Here is a 22696-nt window from a genome sequence, read left to right on the forward strand (position 1 = left end):
CTCCCTGTTGCCAGGATCTGTGCTATTTTTTGCATTTTTGTATGTTTTTTCTTTTAGTTTTATATTGTCCCTTACCTCTTTTGTTGTCTATGGCTGTTTTTTTTGGCAAGTAGAACTCTTGCCCCTTAGGGGTATAAACTGGTACCATATCACATTAAATTCTTTTTTGAACACCTCCCACTGATCTTGTCATTTTACCCATTAACAGTTTTGCCCAGTTTACTGATGACAGTCTCTGTCTCATCCCGTTGAAGTCGTCCTTACCTAAAGTTAGAATCTTAGTAGCTGTTACGGGTTTCTCCCTTTCAAACACAACGTTGAACTCGATCATATTATGATCGCTATTAGATAAACGTTCACGCATCATTAGGCTGTTAACTAAATCTGGCTCATTACTCATTATTAAATCTAATATGGCCTGCCCCCTTGTTGGTTATTGTTGCAGAAAGCTGTCCTGAACACACTCAAGAAATTGACTCCCTTTCTGACATGAGCTCGTCTGCTTATCCCAATCTATATGAAAGTTAAAATCCCCCATTAAAACCACTCTGCCTTTGCTCAATGCTTGTCTAATCTCTGCTTTTATACATTCTGCCACTTCACAGCTGCCACCAGGGGGCCTATACACAACTCCCACTGCAGTCTTAAATCCTTTTCTATTTCTTAATTCTACCCATAAAGTCTCAACTGCCTGCTTACCTCTTGTTATATCCTCTCTTATTATTGAAGTAATTTCATCCTTAATCACTAAGACTACTCTTCCCCCACACCAGTTCCCTATTCTTCCTGTAGACCTTATAACCTGGTATATTCAGTTCCCAGCCCTGAAAATCTGGCAACCATGTCTCAGTAATGGCTACAGTTCATACCCTCTAAGTTGAATTTGTGCCTGCAATTCATTCAATTTGTTCCTTATATTCTGTATGTTTGTATAAAGAATGCTTATCTGGGCCACACACCTGAACCTGCCCATCTGCTCTAATGTTGTTTTGCTCACACATTTCTTATTTCTCTCTCCTGATTTACATCTTTTAGTTTTCCTTTTACCTGTAGTGCCTAAAGCATTATTTCTGACTATTACTCTACTCTCGTCCTTTTCGTTTGTTTTAGAATTATTATTTTTACTACCTTTTCCACCTGAGCCCCCCCCCCCCGCCCCCGATTACTAATTTTTCTCGTTGGAGATGGTCATTTCCTGTTACATATGTAGCTCAAATGTTACCTGCCACTTGTCAGATAAAGCCTGTATGTTGTCTGGGTCCTGCTGTAGGTTGTCATGGGCTGCTTCATTATTGGAGTAATTGTGAATGGAGAAGAGCACTGTAGAATTGTCAGCAAAAGCCCCACAGAATTTAATATTTTGTAATCACTTTTAGTCAACATTCACTTCCATTTTACCTTTTGGTTAGAGCTGTTTATCTCCTTGCAGCTAAGCAGAAAAAGGATAGCAATTTCCTTTTCTATAAATGATTCCCTTTGCTTAGCCAGTAGAAGGCACACTTGCTTCATGATGAGGTAGAAAATTGTTGTTCTATTTTTTCAACAAGTTGAGGTGACCTACCAAGTAGCCTGACTGTGAAGATTATTGAAAATTTTCCACGCAGGTGGCTGATGGATTTAAGCATACTATGAGTGCTGATGCTGAAATTTGTAACCGTTGAAGGTTCAAAGTTATCATCCTGAGTAATGCAGTATTGAACTTTTAGAAACTAAAAATAAAATTATTCAAAAACAACAATCAGTAACTGCCAGTTGATGTGCGTAGTTTCATTTGAGATTAAAATGTTTGACATAATAGTTGAACCGAATATTCATTTCAGGTTTGATGAAGAGGCTGGATGAGGAGATCAAATTCAATACATATATGGTTTCAGACAAGCTTCCCAAGGAATTGGAGAGTAAGAAGAAAACTGTCCATTACTTACAAAAAGTGGTAACGGAACCTGCTATGGGACACTCTGACCTCAGTGAGCTTGAAGCTAAGGTGCAGTGATAAGACGATGTTATTGCATCTCTTAGGACGCTGATTACAGTAAATGTAGAGTGTGTGCGCGTATGTGCATTTTTTTTTTCCAACCCTTTTCTAGACGGGGGATTCTGATGCCAATTATAGTGGCCCACCTACCTTGGAGGGGTTAATTCACCACAGACTCGGGAAGCAATCGGTCTGTATGTTGCAGAGAATAACACATAATCATGGGGAAATGGCAATTGCTGCCATCATATTTTGGGGAAAACTGTATGTACATGTCATTGCTGTTGGCAACCGTGATAATTACCATGGCAATTTTAGTAATTATAATGGTATTGTTTTTCAAGGAAATAGAAATTATGAGAAATGTAGGTGAAAGAAATTTAAGCAATTTTTTGTTGTTTCCCTGGTGGCTTACTGGTTAAATGCACTGTCCAGTGTCATTCTAACCCATACAATCAGGGCTGATCTCCACTGTGCCAGCAACTGGGGCTCTCTATTTGTCTTCAATACCTATTGGTAGGGAAGGGAAAAATCTCCTGATCATTATCCAATGACCCCCGACTTTTTTTTAAAACAGCACAACAGCTATTTTTCAGACTTTTGATCTAACGCCTATATTTTATGATGTGAAAGATTTCAGCACAGTTCCCTGTACTTCTGAAAATAAAATACTGCAAATTCTGAAATCTAAAAAACCCAAAATGTTTGGGAAAAGCAGGTCCATCAGCATGTGTAAGGACAAAAGACAAGTTATTATTTTGGATGTGGATGCTTCATCAGAACTCTTCTGAAAGAGTCCACACCTGACATTTTAACCTGTCTTTTCCCTTTACAGATGCTGATGGACCTGCTGCATATGTCCAACACTTTCTATTTTTATTCCCTTTACTTCTTGCTTTCCATAACTATTCTTGTATGTATATCATCTGTTCTGGTTGTCTTATGAGTGCCCAAGTACTCCAGCTTTTAAATGATCATATGATTATTAAGCTCTTGTTCTCCGCATAAATTTATGAAGTTGCATTTGCTAAATGTTGAACTACCAGAAACAGTTTGCATCATTTCTGCGAGTAGTGTATTAAAAAAAAAGTTCTGTGATATTGTTTCCCTTTCCTACTATCTCATCTTTCAACTTTTAAGGTGCCCTATTTGATCATAAAGTGCCGGTTTATAGTACAGTATCACTTTACTGTTTTGGTGCTAAGCATTGAGCAACAACAAAGCTTAACGAAAATAGAAGGAAAGACAGTTATAGGCTTGGTACTTTATAATGTTATAGTTTCAAAATACATGATTTAAAATGTGATTAATTTTTGTAAATGAAGATTTTTCAAACAGCATTATATATAAATGAGGCTTATAATTGTACCTGGAACTGCACAGTACTTACAATGTTGTAGTGTCCCTTTGTAGTCAAAACATTCAATGTTTAAATACTATTATTTAACATGCATGCCTTTTTTAAAATTTAGTATACTTAGAAACAGATCATTATTTTGATATCACTGCCTTCATTTTTCAGATCCAGGAGATCAATACACAAATTAACCAACTAATTGAAAAGAGAATGATGAGAAATGATCCAATGGACGACAAACTTTTCCTTTTTCGGCAACAGGTAAGGATAATATAAACATTAATATAGAAAATGAGCTCCTAAACTATTTTTATAAAAAAAAACATATTTATGTACACTCATGTTTTCCAAGTATGTTTAATGGGGAGTGAGCCGTTGGTTTAATGGTTAGAGTCAGTAGGAGTATGATTCAAGCCCTGCTCCAGGCAGCCCTGGCGAGTGGAGGCTGGAGCTGTGGCTCTAAATTCTGGGTTGATATCCAATGGGGTACTCGCATCCAATGGGGTACTCGCATCCGATGGGTATTGTGATACTCCTCATCGATGGGTTATGGGATCCCTAAAACCTGACCACCGCATTGAGCTAAACACCCAATCGGCTAGTATAATCTGGTTATGGAAATTGTCAATATGAAAGCTGGTAGCGGCAATATGTCTCCCCCCACCCCCCCCCCCTCCCCCCCACCAAAAAATGTGTAATGGCCTCTGCTGCCTCAACTGAAAGCAATCCGATTAAGCTGATAAGTGGCACACTGCCATGGAGAAGTTGGATATATGGATTTTCCCTGTGATTCTTCACACACCTATTCCCTAATCTTAGCCAGTGCATCCTATAGGAGATGCAGAGTAGAAATTAAAACACTAGAAAGCTGGTCCACGTGCACCAAAACAGGCACACTATGTTCTGACATACTGGAAAACACGGTAACTGTATTTGATGTGATCTAAAGATATTCTTTTACTGCCATCCGATGGGTTGAAATTTCAGTATGGTGAGATTTATATTTGTATTTCTGTAAGAGCCAATTGTCGCTTGATGGCATAAATTTGAAAGCATCTTATTAATTGCTTAATCAATCCAATGGCTTAGTTGTACTGGTTTTTGAGTCAATAGGATATGGTTTTCGCATCGACTACAATTGACGCAAAACGGCTCCTTTATTGACATTAAAAAATGTAACTACTGTTCAGTGGAGCTCTGCACGTGTTAGACCACATGAGCAAAGCCCCCCTTGTGAGGTGGAGCTGGCACTATAATTGAGCACTGCCAGCTCTGCTTCATTCCTTGCAGATACTTTTCTTAAACCCATAACTGCTGTATAGTAGTACAGCTATTTATATTTCAGTACTGCTTATATTTGACTCAAACCAAGCCCTAAGTCATTTTTATTTTCCAACAAATGCTGTAATTTTTGCTAGCATGGTAAATCAGATTCAACATGTTAAACACGCTGCTTCATTTAATTTCAAAGTGTAATGCTTTACATATCCTGATTTTTTAAAAATTCTTTGCCTTGATCATCAGTGTTTGCTAGACACTAGATTGCTTTAGTTATTCATTTTTATTTGCATTTTATACCTATCAGTGTCCTCCCACTTTGCGGCTTCCTCCTTTTAACCAGCAGGGTAATACAAGCTGAGCCAGACTTATTGACGGTTCTGTAGGATAGACTTGCACTGCCAGTTTTGCCCCCTCATTAAATGGAGGGCTGTGATGTTGCACTGTATCTTTATTTATGCCCTCTTTATATTACATTGGGATGTTGGAAGAATCCTTTAATCTAGATCCTGATGCTTTTACTGTCTGAAGGACTGAAACCCTTATGCATAGGTCTCTCTGGGTAATCTTGACAAAAATGCTGCCAACACCGCTTACAGGTGGGTCCAGCGGTGAGTCCACTGAACTCAGTACATGCACAGTTGGGGAGGAGGAAAAGAGTGAGCGGAGAGAAGGAAAGGGTGGATGGGGAGAGGGGACAAGGGAGAGGTGGGATGAACTGGGCGAGGAGAAAGAGGGTTGGGGTGTGGAGAGGGGAGGAGAAGGGACAGTTGGGGTAGGAAGAGGGGAAGAGAAAAGAGGGTTGGGGTAGGGAGAGGTGCAGAGGAGAAGGGAAGATTGAGGGGAAGAAGGAGGAGGGGTTGGGGAGATGGGAGAGGTGATGCGGAGGAGAAAGTTGTGTCGGGAGCAGAGAAGGAGGAGGAGCATTGGGGGATGGGGAGATAAGAGTTGGAAGGGTAGAGAGGATGGGAGGAGGAGCGGGGGAGTGGGGCTCAAGATGCTGCAAGGTGTAGGGGAGAAGAAGAGCAGTGGAGGAATAAGACGATTGGAGGAGAAGGGAAGGAGATAAAGGAAAAGGGGAGTTTTTATCCCCTTTTTGCTTCCGAAGTTCAAGGCACTCTTCTGTCAGGCAGCAGTCAATCCCGGGTGCTTTGAATTGTTATGTAGTTTCAAACGCCTTTACCATTTTATTTGCTTTTATCGAAAGGTCAATAAATTACTACTGGAGCCAATCTATAGTGGTAATAGACTGTTTTCTGCAGTGCTAAGGAATTTGTGGTAACTCCTCCTACAAATAGTGATCCTTAATATTAAATACCCAGATTTTGCATTTTTGCATGTTTATAAAGTTTGGTCATTCTCTATATTAATTTAAAAATCAGAGTAGTTTCTTCCCCCCGCCCCTTTCTCCTGACGGCACAGATTCATGCTGGAGTAAGTTTCCATAGGAGCCCAAGTACTTCATCCAAGTTACCATTCTTCAGCTGTGAGCCTGGACAGTGTGTTCGGCAGGCGATTGCACTGTGAACAGCATCGCAGCTGTGGTCAATCTTGTTGCTTCCCAATTTTCACACGCATACATTCCAGTTGGAGTCACTGGACAGCAGTCAGAAGCAAAACATGCTGATTTTTCTCCTGGTTGGCCTGTTGACAGTGAAGCCAGATGCGGTATCCACACAGCTGTCCTTGTTTAGATCAGCTAATTTAAGCGCAGAACAAGGATCAAACTTGGGACCTTGTTGGTCTGGATGGCACAGTACTACTCTGAGCTACTAGGCTGAAATCAATAATGCCAAAGCTAACATTATTTACCCACTAAATTATTGGGAAACTGATGAAAAGCAGTTTTTAAAGTACTAATTCATCTCCCATAGCATTGTTCAGAGATAGGAAAAAAAAGTGAGCTCAGCCACTAGTACCTCTAACTATTGACTAACCTAGTCTTTTAATCAGAACTGCATGGTGCTGTTTATAAATCCATGCCCAGGATTCTTAGACTGTCCTGTGGCTGTCAGTTAAACTTAGTTACAAATTGAATTTTTAAATGTTTACCAATTAACTTCAGATTTTAGTTATAACCTTTAAATCTTTATTGGTATGATTTTAAATTTTTAGTTTTCTCTTTAAATTCTGGTATACAACTACCACAGTTACCTTTCGTGTTTTGTTTCTGGAATTTATTTGGTGTCTGCTCACTAATTTGCTGGAGAAAGAGGTAACAATCAGATTTGCTGACCGATCAGGTTATAGCAGATTGGCCAATGAATATGAGGACATGAGAGAAGCCCCCAGGGGCACAACATTCCTGCAGAATACACAACTTTGTAATAGTAATAGAAAACATGGTTTATAAAATTTACATATTCACAGCAGAACATTGGCAATTCTAATTAGTTCCACCCTCAATAACCCTAATTTGTGCTCAAAGGACTGCCAACACTTTAAAGTTCTGTGATTTTATGAAGATTTATTGCTTATGATTGCAGAAATTAAAATGTGATTTTCAAGACTCCTGCTTTTAAATTTTTTTCGCATGACTTGATGAATTTCACTGATCTGTATTAGATATTCTCTTGAATTCACTGTTACTGGTCACTCCCTTAAGGGGACCTCTTGTCCCCTATGATCTGGAGTGCATCTTTACTGTCCAATATCTAGTTAAACAAAAGGGTGACCTTGGGGGTGTAACATAGAACCCTTGTTGCATATACTGGCGACTATAATAAATGTCAATGCTGTATCAAATAATTTTAGTTTTGTAAGTTTGACTATAGTAAGTTTGGTATCAGTTCTTAATCACATAGGACAGTAGATGGAAAAACATGATTTTATCTGTAATTTAGTGTTGAATTACATCGCAAAGAAAATTTATAATTATGGGGTACCCGCATTTGAATATAATCCTAATTTTCAGTTGTTTTCTCAAAAATGCATTTTCTGCTGCTTTATGTGTATATTTATAAATTATTCAATAGTTTATGCAAAGAGTAGGTAATAGGATTCATAATTTATCTTGTAAGCCAATATTTGGCATCTAAATATCTATAGGTAAGCACTGAAGATTCAAGACATGATTGTTGTTTTTGTATGGCTCTGGGCAAAGTTGCCTTGCTCCCAAACTGGATTGCAGTACTTTAAAAATAGACATCCTTTTGGCACAAAGAGTCAATGGTCACAGTAGATAAGTACTTCCATGTTTTTGCTCTGATAGCAGCAGTCATCTTTGTCCCAAATGTTTTATTGTTCATGAGATCATTACAGTTGGACTTGCTTCATCAGTGCTTTCCCTGTAGATCACCTTTATTAATCAGCCAGTGAAGACAGATCAGACCTTAGCTCTAGATTTAAGGTGGTGCTCCGAGGAGCAGGATGTTCTCCAGAGGATCTTGCTACAGCTACCATGTCAACTAACACTGATGATGGATGTCACCTTGTGCAGATGGGGGTTACATGCAAGACATATGGAGTCAGGAGAGGTGCACTGCAGACAAATCCATCTGACGCATCAATGGGCTTGATTTACCAGTGGTACGACTTGCCCTCAGACACTTTCAGACTCTGGTGCAGGGCAAGTCAGCATGTCTTTGTCAGACGATACAGTGGTTCCATGGTATGTCAACAAGCAAGGTGGGACTTGTTCTTGACCCCTCTGTTAAAATGCAATACTGCTGATTGATACCTGAACCACTGAGTGACACTTTCAGCACATCTAGCTGAGTTGAACAATATGATGGCTGATGTTCTGTATTGCATGGTGATCCAGAAACAGCACATAATTGTGCCGCTTTTAGGTTTTTGACCAGCAGTTGCATGCGGTACTTTGGCTTCATCAGAGTGATTGCTGAGAATATTGACTTGCACAACGAGGTTCGCCAGACCCACCCCTGCTGTCCATCCAGAACATGGTTGGATCTTGCCCTTTGCTGTGACCTGCTGCACGTATCCATAGAAGAGACTCATTTTTAGCACGTATCTGTCACACTCCAGGCATCACACTTCAATGTGTCACACTTTGTTACAGATCCAAACTGTCTGAAAAGAAAGAAGAATCCAGCTGTTGATCTGTCTGAAATATGCAAGCAGTTGCAACTGGCCTGTGATTGATCTCATATTTACAGTTACCTGATTTGCCTATTGAAACCACTTTCACTCTGGAAGTTCTTCAGCAATGGTTTTTAAGGAGCAGGTCAAGTTAGCAGCTAAACATCATAATCGTGCTCTAGACCCCAGACTAATCAGAAGCAATCTCACAAGAGAGTTACTAATAGGCTTAAAATTATGTCCATGAAGAAATAGTTGAATTAAGAACAGAAAGTTTATAAGAATTGTTCTCCAGACTAAAATAAATGACAAAATTATATTTTTATGTGACCAGAAACCAACAATTTCCAAAGTAACATTTTAATTTGCACCCAGGCATCTATCATTTCCCGAAAAAAAGAAGCTAAAGCTGAAGAGTTACAAGAAGGGAGAGAGGAACTGTCGAGCATGGAGAAAGAACTGGCACAGAAAACAAACCAGGCTCGTGATTTTGATGGCACAGAAGTTCTGAAAGGTGATGAGGTAAGATAACTGAAACAAATGACCATGAATATTTGAGGTATCTTGGGTATATTTACCATTAATGGCAACTATTGGAAGTATTTTTTGCTCTTTATAATCTGCTGTAGAGAAAACAGTATATTTATTGACAGTTTTGTACATGATAATTTGATGTAGATTTGTGGTTTCCTGATGTGTGTGTCAAGTAAACCGACCTTCAAAATCAATATTACAACAGTTCTTATTGTGCATGTTAGAGTATTTGTTTACTGCCATAGGCAGTGGCACAATCTTTGGTGGACTAAAGTACTGTATGGTGCTGTGGATTTGTAAAATGTGCATTTGTGTCTCTTTTCCCTACATGGTGAATTCCCAATAACTGCTAAGTTGGCTTGAGTGGGGGAAGGGAAAAAGATTACTAAACAGAGGTAACAAATGGAAAATCGGAGGGCAATTCAAGCTGGTAACAAGTGGAAAATCTGAGGGCAATTCAAGCTGGACACTCTGATTCCTTTCTAGTTATTGGGCGTCATTTTAGCACCCGCTATCGGGTGCGTTCCTGGCGGGGGGGCTCCGAAAATCGGAGAATCCCGGAGTGGGTCGGAAGCCCGACTCCAACCCGCCCACTTCCGGGTTCCCCACTGACGCGCCGGCGTGCGCGCGCAGCCCCCACTGGTGGGAATCCCGCAGGCAATTAAAGCCAGCAGGATGCCACTTGAAGCTATTTATTTTGCTTGTGCAGGTCATTAACTGACCTGATTAAGGGATTCTGTGAGGAGGGGTGGGATTTTAGAGCAAACTGGGACTGTTTCCCACACTGGGGGAAACACTCCCAGTTCAAATGGACCTGTTGCAGCTGTCAGCCTGTGGCAGCTGCAAAGGTCCATTTGACAGGTGGGGGGGGGGGGGCGGGGGAGACCCTCACTCCCTGCAGGAGGCCACTCTGTCACTTGGGACACAGTTTGGCCTCCACCACCCTCCTCCTGACAATCAAAGTCACCAACTTGCACACTTACCCCGGGGTCCAGAGACATGTACCTACCTTGCGGACCCCCTCAGATGCACATCTTCCGGATGGGGGCCGCCGTAGCTGCAGTCATGACCTCCTCGGAGGGCGAACAGCCTCACTAGCCTCGCCATCCATGCTGTCCACCTCTGACACGTGGAGCTCCACAACAGAGTGCTGTGACACATCCACCTGTACAGCAGGAGGGAGGGCTACCGCAGAGAGAGATGCGTCGCAGAGGGCACTACCCTTGCCACAGGGTCCACAGACCGAGGCTCAGCTTCCTGGACCTCTCTGAGCTGCAGTGCACACGGAGGCTCAGAGTCACTCGACATGTAGTCGTGGACATCTGCAGCCTCCTTCATGCCAAGCTGCTCCTGGCTGGCCCGAGCACCATCTTCTTACCTGTCGCTGTCAAAGTCACCACTGCCCTCAACATCTTCTCCGCATCCTTCCAGGGTGCCACCAGGGACATCGCCGACGTCTCTCAGCCGTCTGCACAAAAGAGCCCTGCAAATACACCTACACCCGCTCTGCAGTGACACAATGGGTGGCATCAGTTGTGGGTCTTCATAGTGATCCTCAGGAAAGGGCATTATTGCACAAACCAGACAAGATTCGCAAAGACATGGCAGTAGTGGTGCCAATATAATATGTAATGTGAGTTGGTCAGAAATTCAATATAAGTAACAACCATGACAAACCCTCAAACACCCTTGTGCATCCCCTTCATGCTCACAACACGTTTGCCTTACGCTGCCTACTGCACATATGTGATGCATGCCCTGTGGCTGCAGCACAGGTAGTGGCAGGTTGAGTGAGGCTGACCGTGAAAGAGATGCACGAGAGGGTGAGTATGAGATAGAGCCATGAGATTGTATGAGGATTGGGTTGAGTGGTAGAGGCGGGATGAGTACTGGCGAGGTGAGTAAGTGCAGGTAAGATGAGGATGAGGTTTGAGTGGGGATGAGGGGTGATGTGACAGAGTAGTGTTGGCAGTGCAGAAGGAGGTGTGGGGTGGGGGCGGTGATGTGGCAGATGGAGTGTAGGGGAATGAATAAGTGCACTCACTTTGGCTGACCTACTGAGGTCATTGGAGCGCCTCCTGCATTGTATGCAGGTGGGCGATATGTTGGTGGTGCAGGTGACCTCCTCTGCCACCTCGAGCCAGGCCTTCCTGGTGGCAGAGGCAGGCCGCTTCCTCCCGCCCGCCGGGGGGAAGATCTCTGTCCTCCCCCTCCTCCTCACCCCATGTATTGATACCTGGAGTGAGGCATCATTAAACTGGGAGCAGCCTTCCCCCGGGCTGCTCCATGCTGTAATTTTTTTCTATTTGTTGCAGCATCTGTCAGTGGAGGACTGCCCCTTTAAATAGAGCTCCTCCAGCTGACAGATCTTACTGCGCATGCGCAACCCACCCGACACGCAGATCAGCAGTGGGGAACCCGGAGGAGAAGGTAAGTGGATCCAATTAGGCTACGATCGCGCGGGTGGCTGACTGATTTTGCCAGGCGCGTTACCCACGCGCCCGATAGACCCCCGCCAAGAACCCGCAGCCCTGGTAACATCGGGCCCATTGACTTAAGTGATATTGGTGGAGGCATAGAAGTAATTGCTTATCCAACATTTCTGAGGGAATGGTGTGACATTGAAGACTGGGCAGAAGAATGCTGGCAGAATTATTGGCCCAGATTTTCCTGTCTAACTAATGGTGAGGCTAATGGCGCTTGCCGTTATTTATGCGCAAATGGTACAGCAACTTCAGGCGAGGGGCAGATGCGCAGTTATATCCAAAAGTTGCTGTCTGAGTTGCGCCACTCCGCTGTTAGCTTCACGAAAACAGCATCTTGCTCTCTGGCTCACCATTGAAATCATAGAATGATACAACACAGAAGGAGGCCATTGGGTCCATTATGCCTGTGCCGGCTCTTTGAAAGAGCTACCCAATTAGTCCCACTCCCCTCAGTACAACTCACAAATTGTTTTTCCTCATGTCGCCTCTGGCTCTTTTGCCGATCACCTTAAATCTGTATCCTCTGGTTACCGACCCTTCTGCCACCACACGGACTGCAGCGGTTCAAGAAGGCGGCTCACCACCACCTTCTCGAGGGCAATTAGGGATGGGCAATAAATGCCGGCCTTGCCAGCGACGCCCACATCCCGTGAACGAATAAAAAAAAAAAATCTTCTCTAGTGAAGATGGATGCGAAGTATTCATTTTGTATCTCAGCCATGCCCGCTGCCTCCATGAGAAGATCTCTTTTGTCCCTTATTGGTCCCACCCTTTCTTTGACTACTCTTTTATTATTTATTATTTATATGTTTATAAAAGACTTTTGGGTTCCCTTTTATGTTACCTGCTAATCTATTCTCATACTCTCTCTTTGCCCTTCTTATTCCCTTTTTTAGATCTCCTCTATACTTTCTGTAATCTGCCTGGTTCTCTACTGTATTATGAACCTTACCATTTGTCATAAGCTTCCCTTTTCTGTTTTATTTTAACCTCTTTAGTCTTTAGTCATCTAGGGAGTTCTAGGTTTGGATGCTCTTCCTTCCTCCCCACCCCCCCCCCCCCCCCCCCACCCAGGTAGGAATGTGTCTACTCTGTACCCGAACCAACACCTCCTTGAAGGCCTCCCAATGTTCATTACTGCCAATTTTTGAATCCAGTCCACCTGGGCATGATCCCTTTTTAACTCACTAAAATTTGCCCTCCTGCAGTAAGTATTTTCACATTTGATTGTTCCTTGTCCTTTTCCATAACTATTCTAAACCTAATATTATGATCACTGTTCCTCAAATGCTTCCCCACTGAAACATGCTCCCCCTGCCCCACTTCATTCCCCAAAACTAGATTCTGCATCATTTCCTTCCTGTTTGGGTGGAGACACACTGTTCCAGAAAGATCTCTTGTACACATTTCAGGAATTCCTCCCCTTCTTTGCCCTTCACACTGTTACTGTCCCAGCCTATATTGGGATAATTGAAATCCCCCATTATCCACCACTCTACAGTTCTTGCATCTTTCTGTAATTTGTCTGCAAATGTTCTCCTCGATCTCCTTCCCACTATTTGGTGGCCTATAGTATACACCCAGAGGCGTAATAGCTCCTCTATTGTTCCTTAATTCTAACCAAATAGATTCTGTCTTTGACCCCTCAACTACATCATCCCTTTCCAGTGCTATAACAGTTTCTTTGATCAATACTGCCACCCCTCACCCTCCTTTCTGTCTGTCTGTCTGTCTGTCTTTCTTTTCTGAATATCTGCTAACCAGGAATATTAACTACCCAATCAACCCACTTCTTTGAGCCAAGTCTTGGTTATTGCCACTATAATCATAGTCCCATTTGGCGACTTGAACCTGCAGCTCACCAACCTTATTTACCACGCTACGTGTATTTACGCAAATGCATTCCAAACTTGCATTTGCCACGTGTTTGATCCCTCCTATTGTTGAACTATTCTTTATTCTAGTGCTATTTGTCCCTCCCGGTCCTCTGTGTACCTTGTTTCTCCTCTCTACTGTTTCATCCTGGTGCCCATTCCCCTGCCAAATTAGTTTAAACCCTCCCCCACAGCACTAGTTAACCTCCCTGCGAGGACATTGTTCCTAGCTATGTTGAGGTGCAACCCATCCATCTTGAACAGATCATTCCTGTCCCAAACTGGTCCAATGCCCCAGGAATCTGAAGCCCTCCCTCCTGTACCTTTGCTCCAGTCACACATTTACCTGTCTTATTGTACTATTCCTATACTCACCAGCGCATGGTACTGGGAGTAATCCAGAGATTACTTCTTTGAGGTCCTGCTTTTTAACTTCCTCCCTAGCACCTGAAACTCTGACTGCAGGACCTCAACCCTTTCCTTCCTATGTCATTGGTTCCCATGTGGACCACAACTTCTGGCTATTCCCCTTCCCCCCCTCAAAATGTTCTGCACCCTCTCAGTGATGTCCTTTACCCTGGCACCAGGGAGGCAACACACTATGCGGGACTCACGTTGGTGGCTGCAGAAACGCCTGTCTATCCCCCTGACGATCGAATTCCCGATAACAGCTGCATTTCTTTTGTTCCCCCCCCCCCCTCCCTCACCCCCCGTGCAGCCAAATCTCCCACAATGCCATGAACTTGCTCCTGACTGCACTCCCCAAGGTGTCAACACCCTCACTGGTATTCAACATTAAATACCAGTTTGTGAGTGCCATATTCCCAGGGGAGTCTCGCACTGCCTGCCTGTTCCTCCCAGTCTGTCTTGTGATCATCCACTCCCTCTCCGCCTGAACTTTCTGTAGCTGCGGGGGTGACCACCTCCTGAAACGTGCTATCCATGAAACTCTCAGCTTCCCGTATGCACTGTAGTGAGGCCAGCCACCCCTCAAGGTCAGAAACTCTGAGCTCGAGCAGTTGGCGGCACTTCCTGCACGTGGTTTTCCAGGACACACAAAGTGTTCTGGAGTTCCCACATGACACAGGATGTGCATGCGATGGGCCCCAACTTTCCTGCCATGTTAACTACAGTTATTTAAACTGTTTGTTTAGCTTTAAGGCACTTTACTGTTTTTCTAACACTAAAACACTAACCACAAAAGACACTAACCACGATGAACAATAAGCACTAAAAACTCTAACCAATGATCTAAACACTTACTGACTTACACTCGGCGCTCCTCCTTGTCTTCCTCATACCATGCACCTTAATGAACCTCTAATTGACTAAGTCTGAAAATACCTCGTAAGCTGTTTTTCAGCCAGTTGAGACCTACGTGTAACCAAGTCAATCTTTGATGAACTTTCTTGTATCAAATGCTTGAGCATAATTGCTGGACGAGTTTTGTCCGCATTGTTGTCAGCCTCACATGCCCAGATGAGAACTGTGGTACATTATGGGTTAAACATGATGCTAATGGTGATGTTCCTAAGGAAGCCTGGTCTTTAATGGTACTAAAAATATGTGAATTAGAATGAAACTATTAATGGTTTGCCTATAGGAAATAAAATTATTTTGTGTAAATTGTCTTGACTACAGTTCAGCTACTTATAGAGGATATTTGAAAGTAAATAAGTCTTCTAATTTTTAGGGATTTATTTTTTCAAACAATTGCGTGAATTCAGCTGCAAATAAATGCATGGTTTTTAAAGCCAAGAATAAAACTCTCTTTTCATAATTAGAAAACACCCAATCAATTTTGGAAAGAACAAATAAAATACTGAGTAAATGAACATTTGTGACTGTTTAAAGTTTAAAGCTGAAAAGATTTGACGTACATCCTTAGCAACATCCTTGGTGTCTGCTTTCCACATAGAACTTTGTTCAGATGTCATGACTGAGACAATTAAAGGATGCTGTAGATTGATGACGTCTGTCAGTGGGCTGAGGAGGTAATGTGCTCATTGTACCAAAATGGGGAAAGTAGCTGTGCGTGTTGCATCAGAACTGCAGTATGCTGATGCTGACATTTCCATGTTTCATTCAATTTAACCCTAATTTTGGAATTATTCTTTTAGGGGTAATTATCTAGTTTGATGAGGTTTAACCCTAAAATCAGAAGGCTTAATGATGAGTCATTGTATTGAATAGAACATTTATCTCAAGCAAACGGAACAGCTTGCGAGCACCGCAGATACAAGTGGTTTGCAGAAGTCCACTTATATATTGAATAAATTTCATATTCAGCTTACTGTGAAGTATTCTGTTGAAATGTATATGACTTATTTTTGATCATTAAAGTATTAAAACTGTATATACAGTTGTGGTCATGATAAAAATTCCCGTATTTGACATTGAGAGGCAGCTTTCACCTTTCTTGAGAAGTGGTGCTATGTTGAAAATTCCTTGAGTGGAAATTGCAGTTACAAGTTAACATTAAATTCTGGCCTAATTTGTTAAGAAGTTATTTTAAGTCGGAAGTTGTCCCATTCCAGACAGCTGAATAAATTATGTAAATGAGATCACATGGACAGCCATGGAAGTATTTTGTAACGATAAACCTGTTGAATGACAACTTGAGTGAGATACCAGGGGGCTGCCAGAGCTTAGAATCATTGAAAGGTTGCAGAATGGAAGGAGGCCATTCAGCCCATCAAGTCCGTGCCGGCTCGATGCAAGAGCAATCTAGCTAGTCCCACTCCCCCGCCATTTCCCCATAGCCCTGCAAGGTTTTTTCCTTTCACGTACTTATTCAGTTCCCTTTTGAAAGCCATGATTGAATCTGCCTCCACTGGCAGTGCATTCCAGAACCTAACCACTCACAGTGTAAAAAGGTTTTTCCTCATGTCACCTTTGGTTCTTTTGCCAATCACCTTAAATCTATGTCCCCTGGTTCTTGACCCTTCCGTCAATGGAAACAGTTTCTTTCTATCTACATCAAAAGCAAAATACTGCAGATGCTGGAAATCTGAAATAAAAACAGAAAATGCTGGAGAAGCTTAGCAAGTCAGGCAGCAACTATAGTGAAAGAAACAGAGTTAACATTTCAGGTCGGAGACCTTTCGTCAGAACTGGAAGATGTTGAGAGGCCAGGAGTCTCCCCCCGCACCGCCCCCCCCTCCCCCCCCCCCCCCCCCCCGCACAGCGGACCCTTTCTCCCGTCTTCAGAATTCTCGTTCCACCTGGACCCCTCCCTCGGACCTCTTACCCTCTCTTGATCTTTTCATTGCGAACTGCCGGCATGATGTCAGCCTTCTCAATTTCTTTACTCCCCTCACTCACTCTAACCTACCTCCCTCTGAACTTGCAGCACTTCATTCTCTCAGGTCCAACCCTGACATTGTAATTAACCCTGCTGACAAGGGCGGCGCTGTTGTTGTGTAGCAAACAGACCTCTACCTTGCAGAGGCTGAACGCCAACTCTCCGACAACTCCTCCTACCTCCCCCTGGACCATGACCCCACCGCCAAACATCAAGCCGTAGTTTCCTAGACCGTCATTGACCTCATCTTCTCTGGCGATTTTCCCTCCACAGCCTCTAACCTCATAGTCCCCCAACCTGCACAGCCCGCTTCTACCTCTTTCCCAAGATCCACAAACAGGACTGCCCTGGAAGACCCATTGTTTCAGCTTGTTCTTGCCCCATGGAACTTATTTCCTCCTATCTTGACTCTTTTTTTTCTCCCCTTGTCCAGTCTCTTCCAACCTATATCTGCGACTCTTCTGGCACCCTTTGCCACTTTAACAGTTTCCAGTTCCCCGGCCGTCACCGTCTCCTATCACCATGGACGTCCAGTCCCTCTACACCTCCATCCCCCACCAGGACGGCCTGCGGGCCCTCCAGTTCTTCCTTGAACGGAAGCCCAACCATTCCCCATCCATCACCACCCTGCTCCGCCTCGCTGAACTTGTTCATACTTTGAACAACTTCTCTTTTGACTCCACTCACTTCTTCCAAATAAAAGGTGTCGCTATAGGAACCCATGTGGGTCCCAGCTGTGCCTGCCTTTTTGTGGGATACGTGGAACATTCCTTTTTCCAGTCCTACTCGGCTCCGCTCCCTCACCTCTTTTTCCAGTACATTTTTTTTATTTTTTTTATTCGTTCACGGGATGTGGGCGTCGCTGGCAAGGCCGGCATTTATTGCCCATCCCTAATTGCCCTTGAGAAGGTGGTGGTGAGCCGCCGCCTTGAACCGCTGCAGTCCGTGTGGTGACGGTTCTCCCACAGTGCTGTTAGGAAGGGAGTTCCAGGATTTTGACCCAGCGACAATGAAGGAACGGCGATATATTTCCAAGTCGGGATGGTGAGTGACTTGGAGGGGAACGTGCAGGTGGTGTTGTTCCCATGCGCCTGCTGCCCTTGTCCTTCTAGGTGGTAGAGGTCGCGGGTTTGGGAGGTGCTGTCGAAGAAGCCTTGGCGAGTTGCTGCAGTGCATCCTGTGGATGGTGCACACTGCAGCCACAGTGTGCCGGTGGTGAAGGGAGTGAATGTTTAGGGTGGTGGATGGGGTGCCAATCAAGCGGGCTGCTTTATCTTGGATGGTGTCGAGCTTCTTGAGTGTTGTTGGAGCTGCACTCATCCAGGCAAGTGGAGAGTATTCCATCACACTCCTGACTTGTGCCTTGTAGATGGTGGAAAGGCTTTGGGGAGTCAGGAGGTGAGTCACTCGCCGCAGAATACCCAGCCTCTGACCTGCTCTCGTAGCCACAGTATTTATATGGCTGGTCCAGTTAAGTTTCTGGTCAATGGTGACCCCCAGGATGTTGATGGTGGGGGATTCGGCGATGGTAATGCCGTTGAATGTCAAGGGGAGGTGGTTAGACTCTCTCTTGTTGGAGATGGTCATTGCCTGGCACTTATCTGGCGCGAATGTTACTTGCCACTTATCAGCCCAAGCCTGGATGTTGTCCAGGTCTTGCTGCATGCGGGCTCGGACTGCTTCGTTATCTGAGGGGTTGCGAATGGAACTGAACACTGTGCAGTCATCAGCGAACATCCCCATTTCTGACCTTATGATGGAGGGAAGTTCATTGATGAAGCAGCTGAAGATGGTTGGGCCTAGGACACTGCCCTGAGGAACTCCTGCAGCAATGCCCTGGGGCTGAGATGCTTGGCCTCCAACAACCACTACCATCTTCCTTTGTGCTAGGTATGACTCCAGCCACTGGAGAGTTTTCCCCCTGATTCCCATTGACTTCAATTTTACTAGGGCTCCTTGGTGCCACACTCGGTCAAATGCTGCCTTGATGTCAAGGGCAGTCACTCTCACCTCACCTCTGGAATTCAGCTCTTTTGTCCATGTTTGGACCAAGGCTGTAATGAGGTCTGGAGCCGAGTGGTCCTGGCGGAATCCAAACTGAGCATCGGTGAACAGGTTATTGGTGAGTAAGTGCCGCTTGATAGCACTGTCGACGACACCTTCCATCACTTTGCTGATGATAGAGAGTAGACTGATGGGGCGGTAATTGGCCGGATTGGATTTGTCCTGCTTTTTGTGGACAGGACACACATTGTCGGGTGGATGCCAGTGTTGTAGCTGTACTGGAACAGCTTGGCTAGAGGCGCAGCTAGTTCTGGAGCACAAGTCTTCAGCACTACAGCTGGGATGTTGTCGGGGCCCATAGCCTTTGCTGTATCCAGCATGATGACGGTATTGGTGCCGTTTCCTGCTCTCGCCCCGAACTGGAAAATTTCATCAACTTAACTTCCAATTTCCACCCTTCCCTTGCCTTCACGTGGTCTATCTCCGACTCTTCCCTTCCTCGCCTTCTTTATCTCCATTTCTGGGCATAGGCTGTCAACCAATATCTATTGTAAGCCCACCGACTCCCACAGCTACCTTGATTACACTTCCTCCCACCCTGCTTCCTGTAAGGAGTCTATTCCTTCCCCCAGTTTCTCCGTCTCCGTCGCATCTGTTCTGACAATACCACCTTCCGCTTCCTTTCGATATGTCTTCCCTTTTCCTCAAGCAAGGAATCTCCTCCATTGTAGTTGACAGGCCCTCGACCACGTCCGTCCTATTTCCTGCACTTCTGCCCTCACCCCTTCCCTTCCCTCCCAGAACAATGAAAGGGTCCCCCTTGCCCTCACCTTCCACCCCACCAGCCTCCACATTCAACGTATCATCCTCCGGCATTTCCGTCACCTCTAGTATGATCCCACCACAAAACACATCTTCCCTTTCCTTCCGCTCCCCTTTCAGCATTCCGAAGGGACCGCTCCCTCCGCGCCACCCTTGTCCACTCTTCCATCACCCCCAATCCTGCTCTCCTCCCCTCGGCACCTTCCCATGCGAGCGCAGGAGATGCAACACCTGCCCCTTCACCTCCTCCCTTCCCACCGTCCAGGGCCCCAAACGCTCCTTCCAGGTGAAACAGCGGTTTACTTGTACTATTTTCAATTTAGTATTTTATTTTATTCGTTCGTTTGATGTGGGCGTCGCTGGTGAGGCCAGCATATATTGCCCATCTCTAATTGCCTTTGAGGTGGTGGTGGTGAGCCGCCTTCTTGAACCGCTGCAGTCCGTTTGGTGAAGGTTCTCCCACAGTGCTGTTTGGTAGGGAGTTCCAGGATTTTGACCCAGCGGCAATGAAGGAACGACGATATATTTCCAAGTCGGGATGGTGTGTGACTTGGAGAGGAACGTGCAGGTGGTGGTGTTCCCATGTGCCTGCTGCCCTTGTCCTTCTAGGTGGTAGAGGTCGTGGGTTTGGGAGGTGTTGTTGAAGATGCCTTGGTGAGTTGCTGCAGTGCATCCTGTGGATGGTACACACTGCAGCCACTGTGCGCTGGTGGTGAAGTGCGTGAATGTTTAGGGTGGTGGATGGGGTGCCAATCAAGCGGGCTGCTTTATCCTGGATGGTGTTGAGCTTCTTGAGTGTTGTCGGAGCTGCACTCATCCAGGTAATTGGAGAGTATTCCATCACATTCCTGACTTGTGCATTGTAGATGGTGGAAAGGCTTTGGGGAGTCAGGAGGTGAGTCACTCGCTGCAGAATGCCCAGCCTCTGACCTGCTGTTGTAGCCACAGTATTTATGTGGCTGGTCCAGTTAAGTTTCTGGTCAGTGGTGACCCCAGGATGTTGATGGTCAGGGATTCGGTGAAGGTAATGACGCTGAATGTCAAGGGGAGGTGGTTAGACTCTCCCTTGTTGGAGATGGTCATTTTCTGGCGCGAATGTTACTTGCCACTTATCAGCCCAAGCCTGGATGTTATCCAAGTGTTGCTGCATGCGGGCATGGACTGCTTCATAATCTGAGGGGAATGGAAGTGAACGCTGTGCAATCATCAGCGAACATCCCCATTTCTGGCCTTATGATGGAGGGAAGGTCATTGATGAAGCAGCTGAAGATGGTTGGGCCTAGGACACTGCCCTGAGGAACTCCTGCAGCAATGTCCTGGGGCTGAGATGATTGGCCTCCATCAGCCAGTAACAACTTTCTTTGTGCTAGGTATGACTCCAGCCACTGGAGAGTTTTCCCCCTGATTCCCATTGACTTCAATTTTACTAGGGCTCCTTGGTGTCACACTCGGTCAAATGCTTCCTTGATGTCAAAGGCAGTCACTCTCACCTCAGCTCTGGAGTTCAGCTCTTTTGTCCATGTTTGGACCAAAGCTGTAATGAGGTCTGGAGCCGAGTGGTCCTGGCGGAATCCAAACTGAGCATCGGTGAGTGGGTAATTGGTGAGTAAGTGCCGCTTGATAGCACTGTCGACGACACTTTCTATCACTTTGCTGATGATAGAGAGTAGACTGATGGGGTGGTAATTGGCCGGATTGGATTTGTCCTGCTTTTTGTGGAAAGGACATACCTGGGCAATTTTCCACATTGTCGGGTAGATGCCAGTGTTGTAGTTGTACTGGAACAGTTTGGCTGGAGGCGCGGCTTGTTCTGGAGCACAAGTCTTCAGTACTACAGGCGGGATGTTGTCGGGGCCCATAGCCTTTGTTGTATCCAGTGCACACAGCCGTTTCTTGATATCACGTGAAGTGAATCGAATTGGCTGAAGACCGGCTTCTGTGATGGTGGGGCTATCGGGAGGAGGCCGAGATGGATCATCCACTCGGCACTTCTGGCTGAAGATGGTTGCAAACGCTTCAGCCTTGTCTTTTGCACTCATATGCTGGACTCCGCTATCATTGAGGATGGAGATGTTTACAGAGCCTCCTCCTCCCGTTAGTTGTTTAATTGTCCACCACCATTCACGACTGGATGTGGCAGGACTGCAGAGCTTTGATCTGATCCGTTGGTTGTGGAATCGCTCAGCTCTGTATCCAATGCGGTCTCCTCTACATTGCGGGAGACCAAACGCAGACTGGGTGATCGCTTTGCTGAACACCTCCGCTCTGTCTGCAAGCGTGACCCTGACCTGCCGGTTGCTTACCATTTTAATTCCCCTTCCCACTTCTATTCTGTCCTCTGTGTCTTACACTGTTCCAATGAAGTTCAACGTAAGCTTGAGGAACAACACCTCATCTTTCATTTAGGCACTTTACAACCTTCTGCATTCAACATTGATTTCAATAACTTCAGATCATGACCACTGCTCCCATTTTTTCGGTCAGCTAGTGTTGGTAATGGTTCTGCTGCTGCAATATACAACTACATACTGAGCAATCTTTTGTTTCTTAACCCGTCCCATTACCACCTTCCTTTCCTTGCATCATCATCCCTTTTGTCATTTAATCACTCGTGCTCTCTACCCCATCACAGACCTTCCCTTTTGTTCTTTCCTCCCCTCCCCTCGCCCTTTCCCTGGCTCTGTACTTGCTCAAAAACTTTAACTCTTTTAATATCTTCCAGTCCTGACGCAAGGTCTTTGACCTGAAACGTTAACTCTGTTTGTTTCTCCACAGATGCTGCCTGACTTGCTGAGCTTCTCCAGCATTTTCTGTTTTTATCTCTTTATCTACTCTGTCTCGACCCTTCATGATTTTGAACACCTCTATCAAATCCCCTCTCAACCTTCCCTGTTCCAAGGAGAACAACCCCAGCTTCTCCGGTCTATCCACGTAACTAAAGTCCCTCATCCCTGGAATGATTCTAGTAAATCTCTTCTGCACCCTCTCTAAGGCCTTCACATCTTTCCTAAAGTGCGGTGC

General features: G+C 44.9%; 1 protein-coding gene across 2 annotated transcripts in view; it reads left to right on the forward strand.

Annotated features, from left to right (window-relative positions):
- ift81 (intraflagellar transport 81 homolog) overlaps nucleotides 1-22696 on the forward strand; it is a 112201-nt gene that overhangs the window by 19722 nt on the left and 69783 nt on the right. For both annotated transcript variants that reach the window (XM_068005823.1, XM_068005822.1), the window contains exons 9-11: nucleotides 1821-1984; nucleotides 3498-3593; nucleotides 9027-9173. In XM_068005823.1, coding sequence (XP_067861924.1) covers nucleotides 1821-1984; nucleotides 3498-3593; nucleotides 9027-9173 — 407 coding nt within the window. The remainder of the gene's footprint in view (nucleotides 1-1820; nucleotides 1985-3497; nucleotides 3594-9026; nucleotides 9174-22696) is intronic.

This window comes from Heptranchias perlo, chromosome 25 (assembly GCF_035084215.1).
Source record: "Heptranchias perlo isolate sHepPer1 chromosome 25, sHepPer1.hap1, whole genome shotgun sequence".
Lineage (NCBI taxonomy): Eukaryota > Metazoa > Chordata > Chondrichthyes > Hexanchiformes > Hexanchidae > Heptranchias > Heptranchias perlo.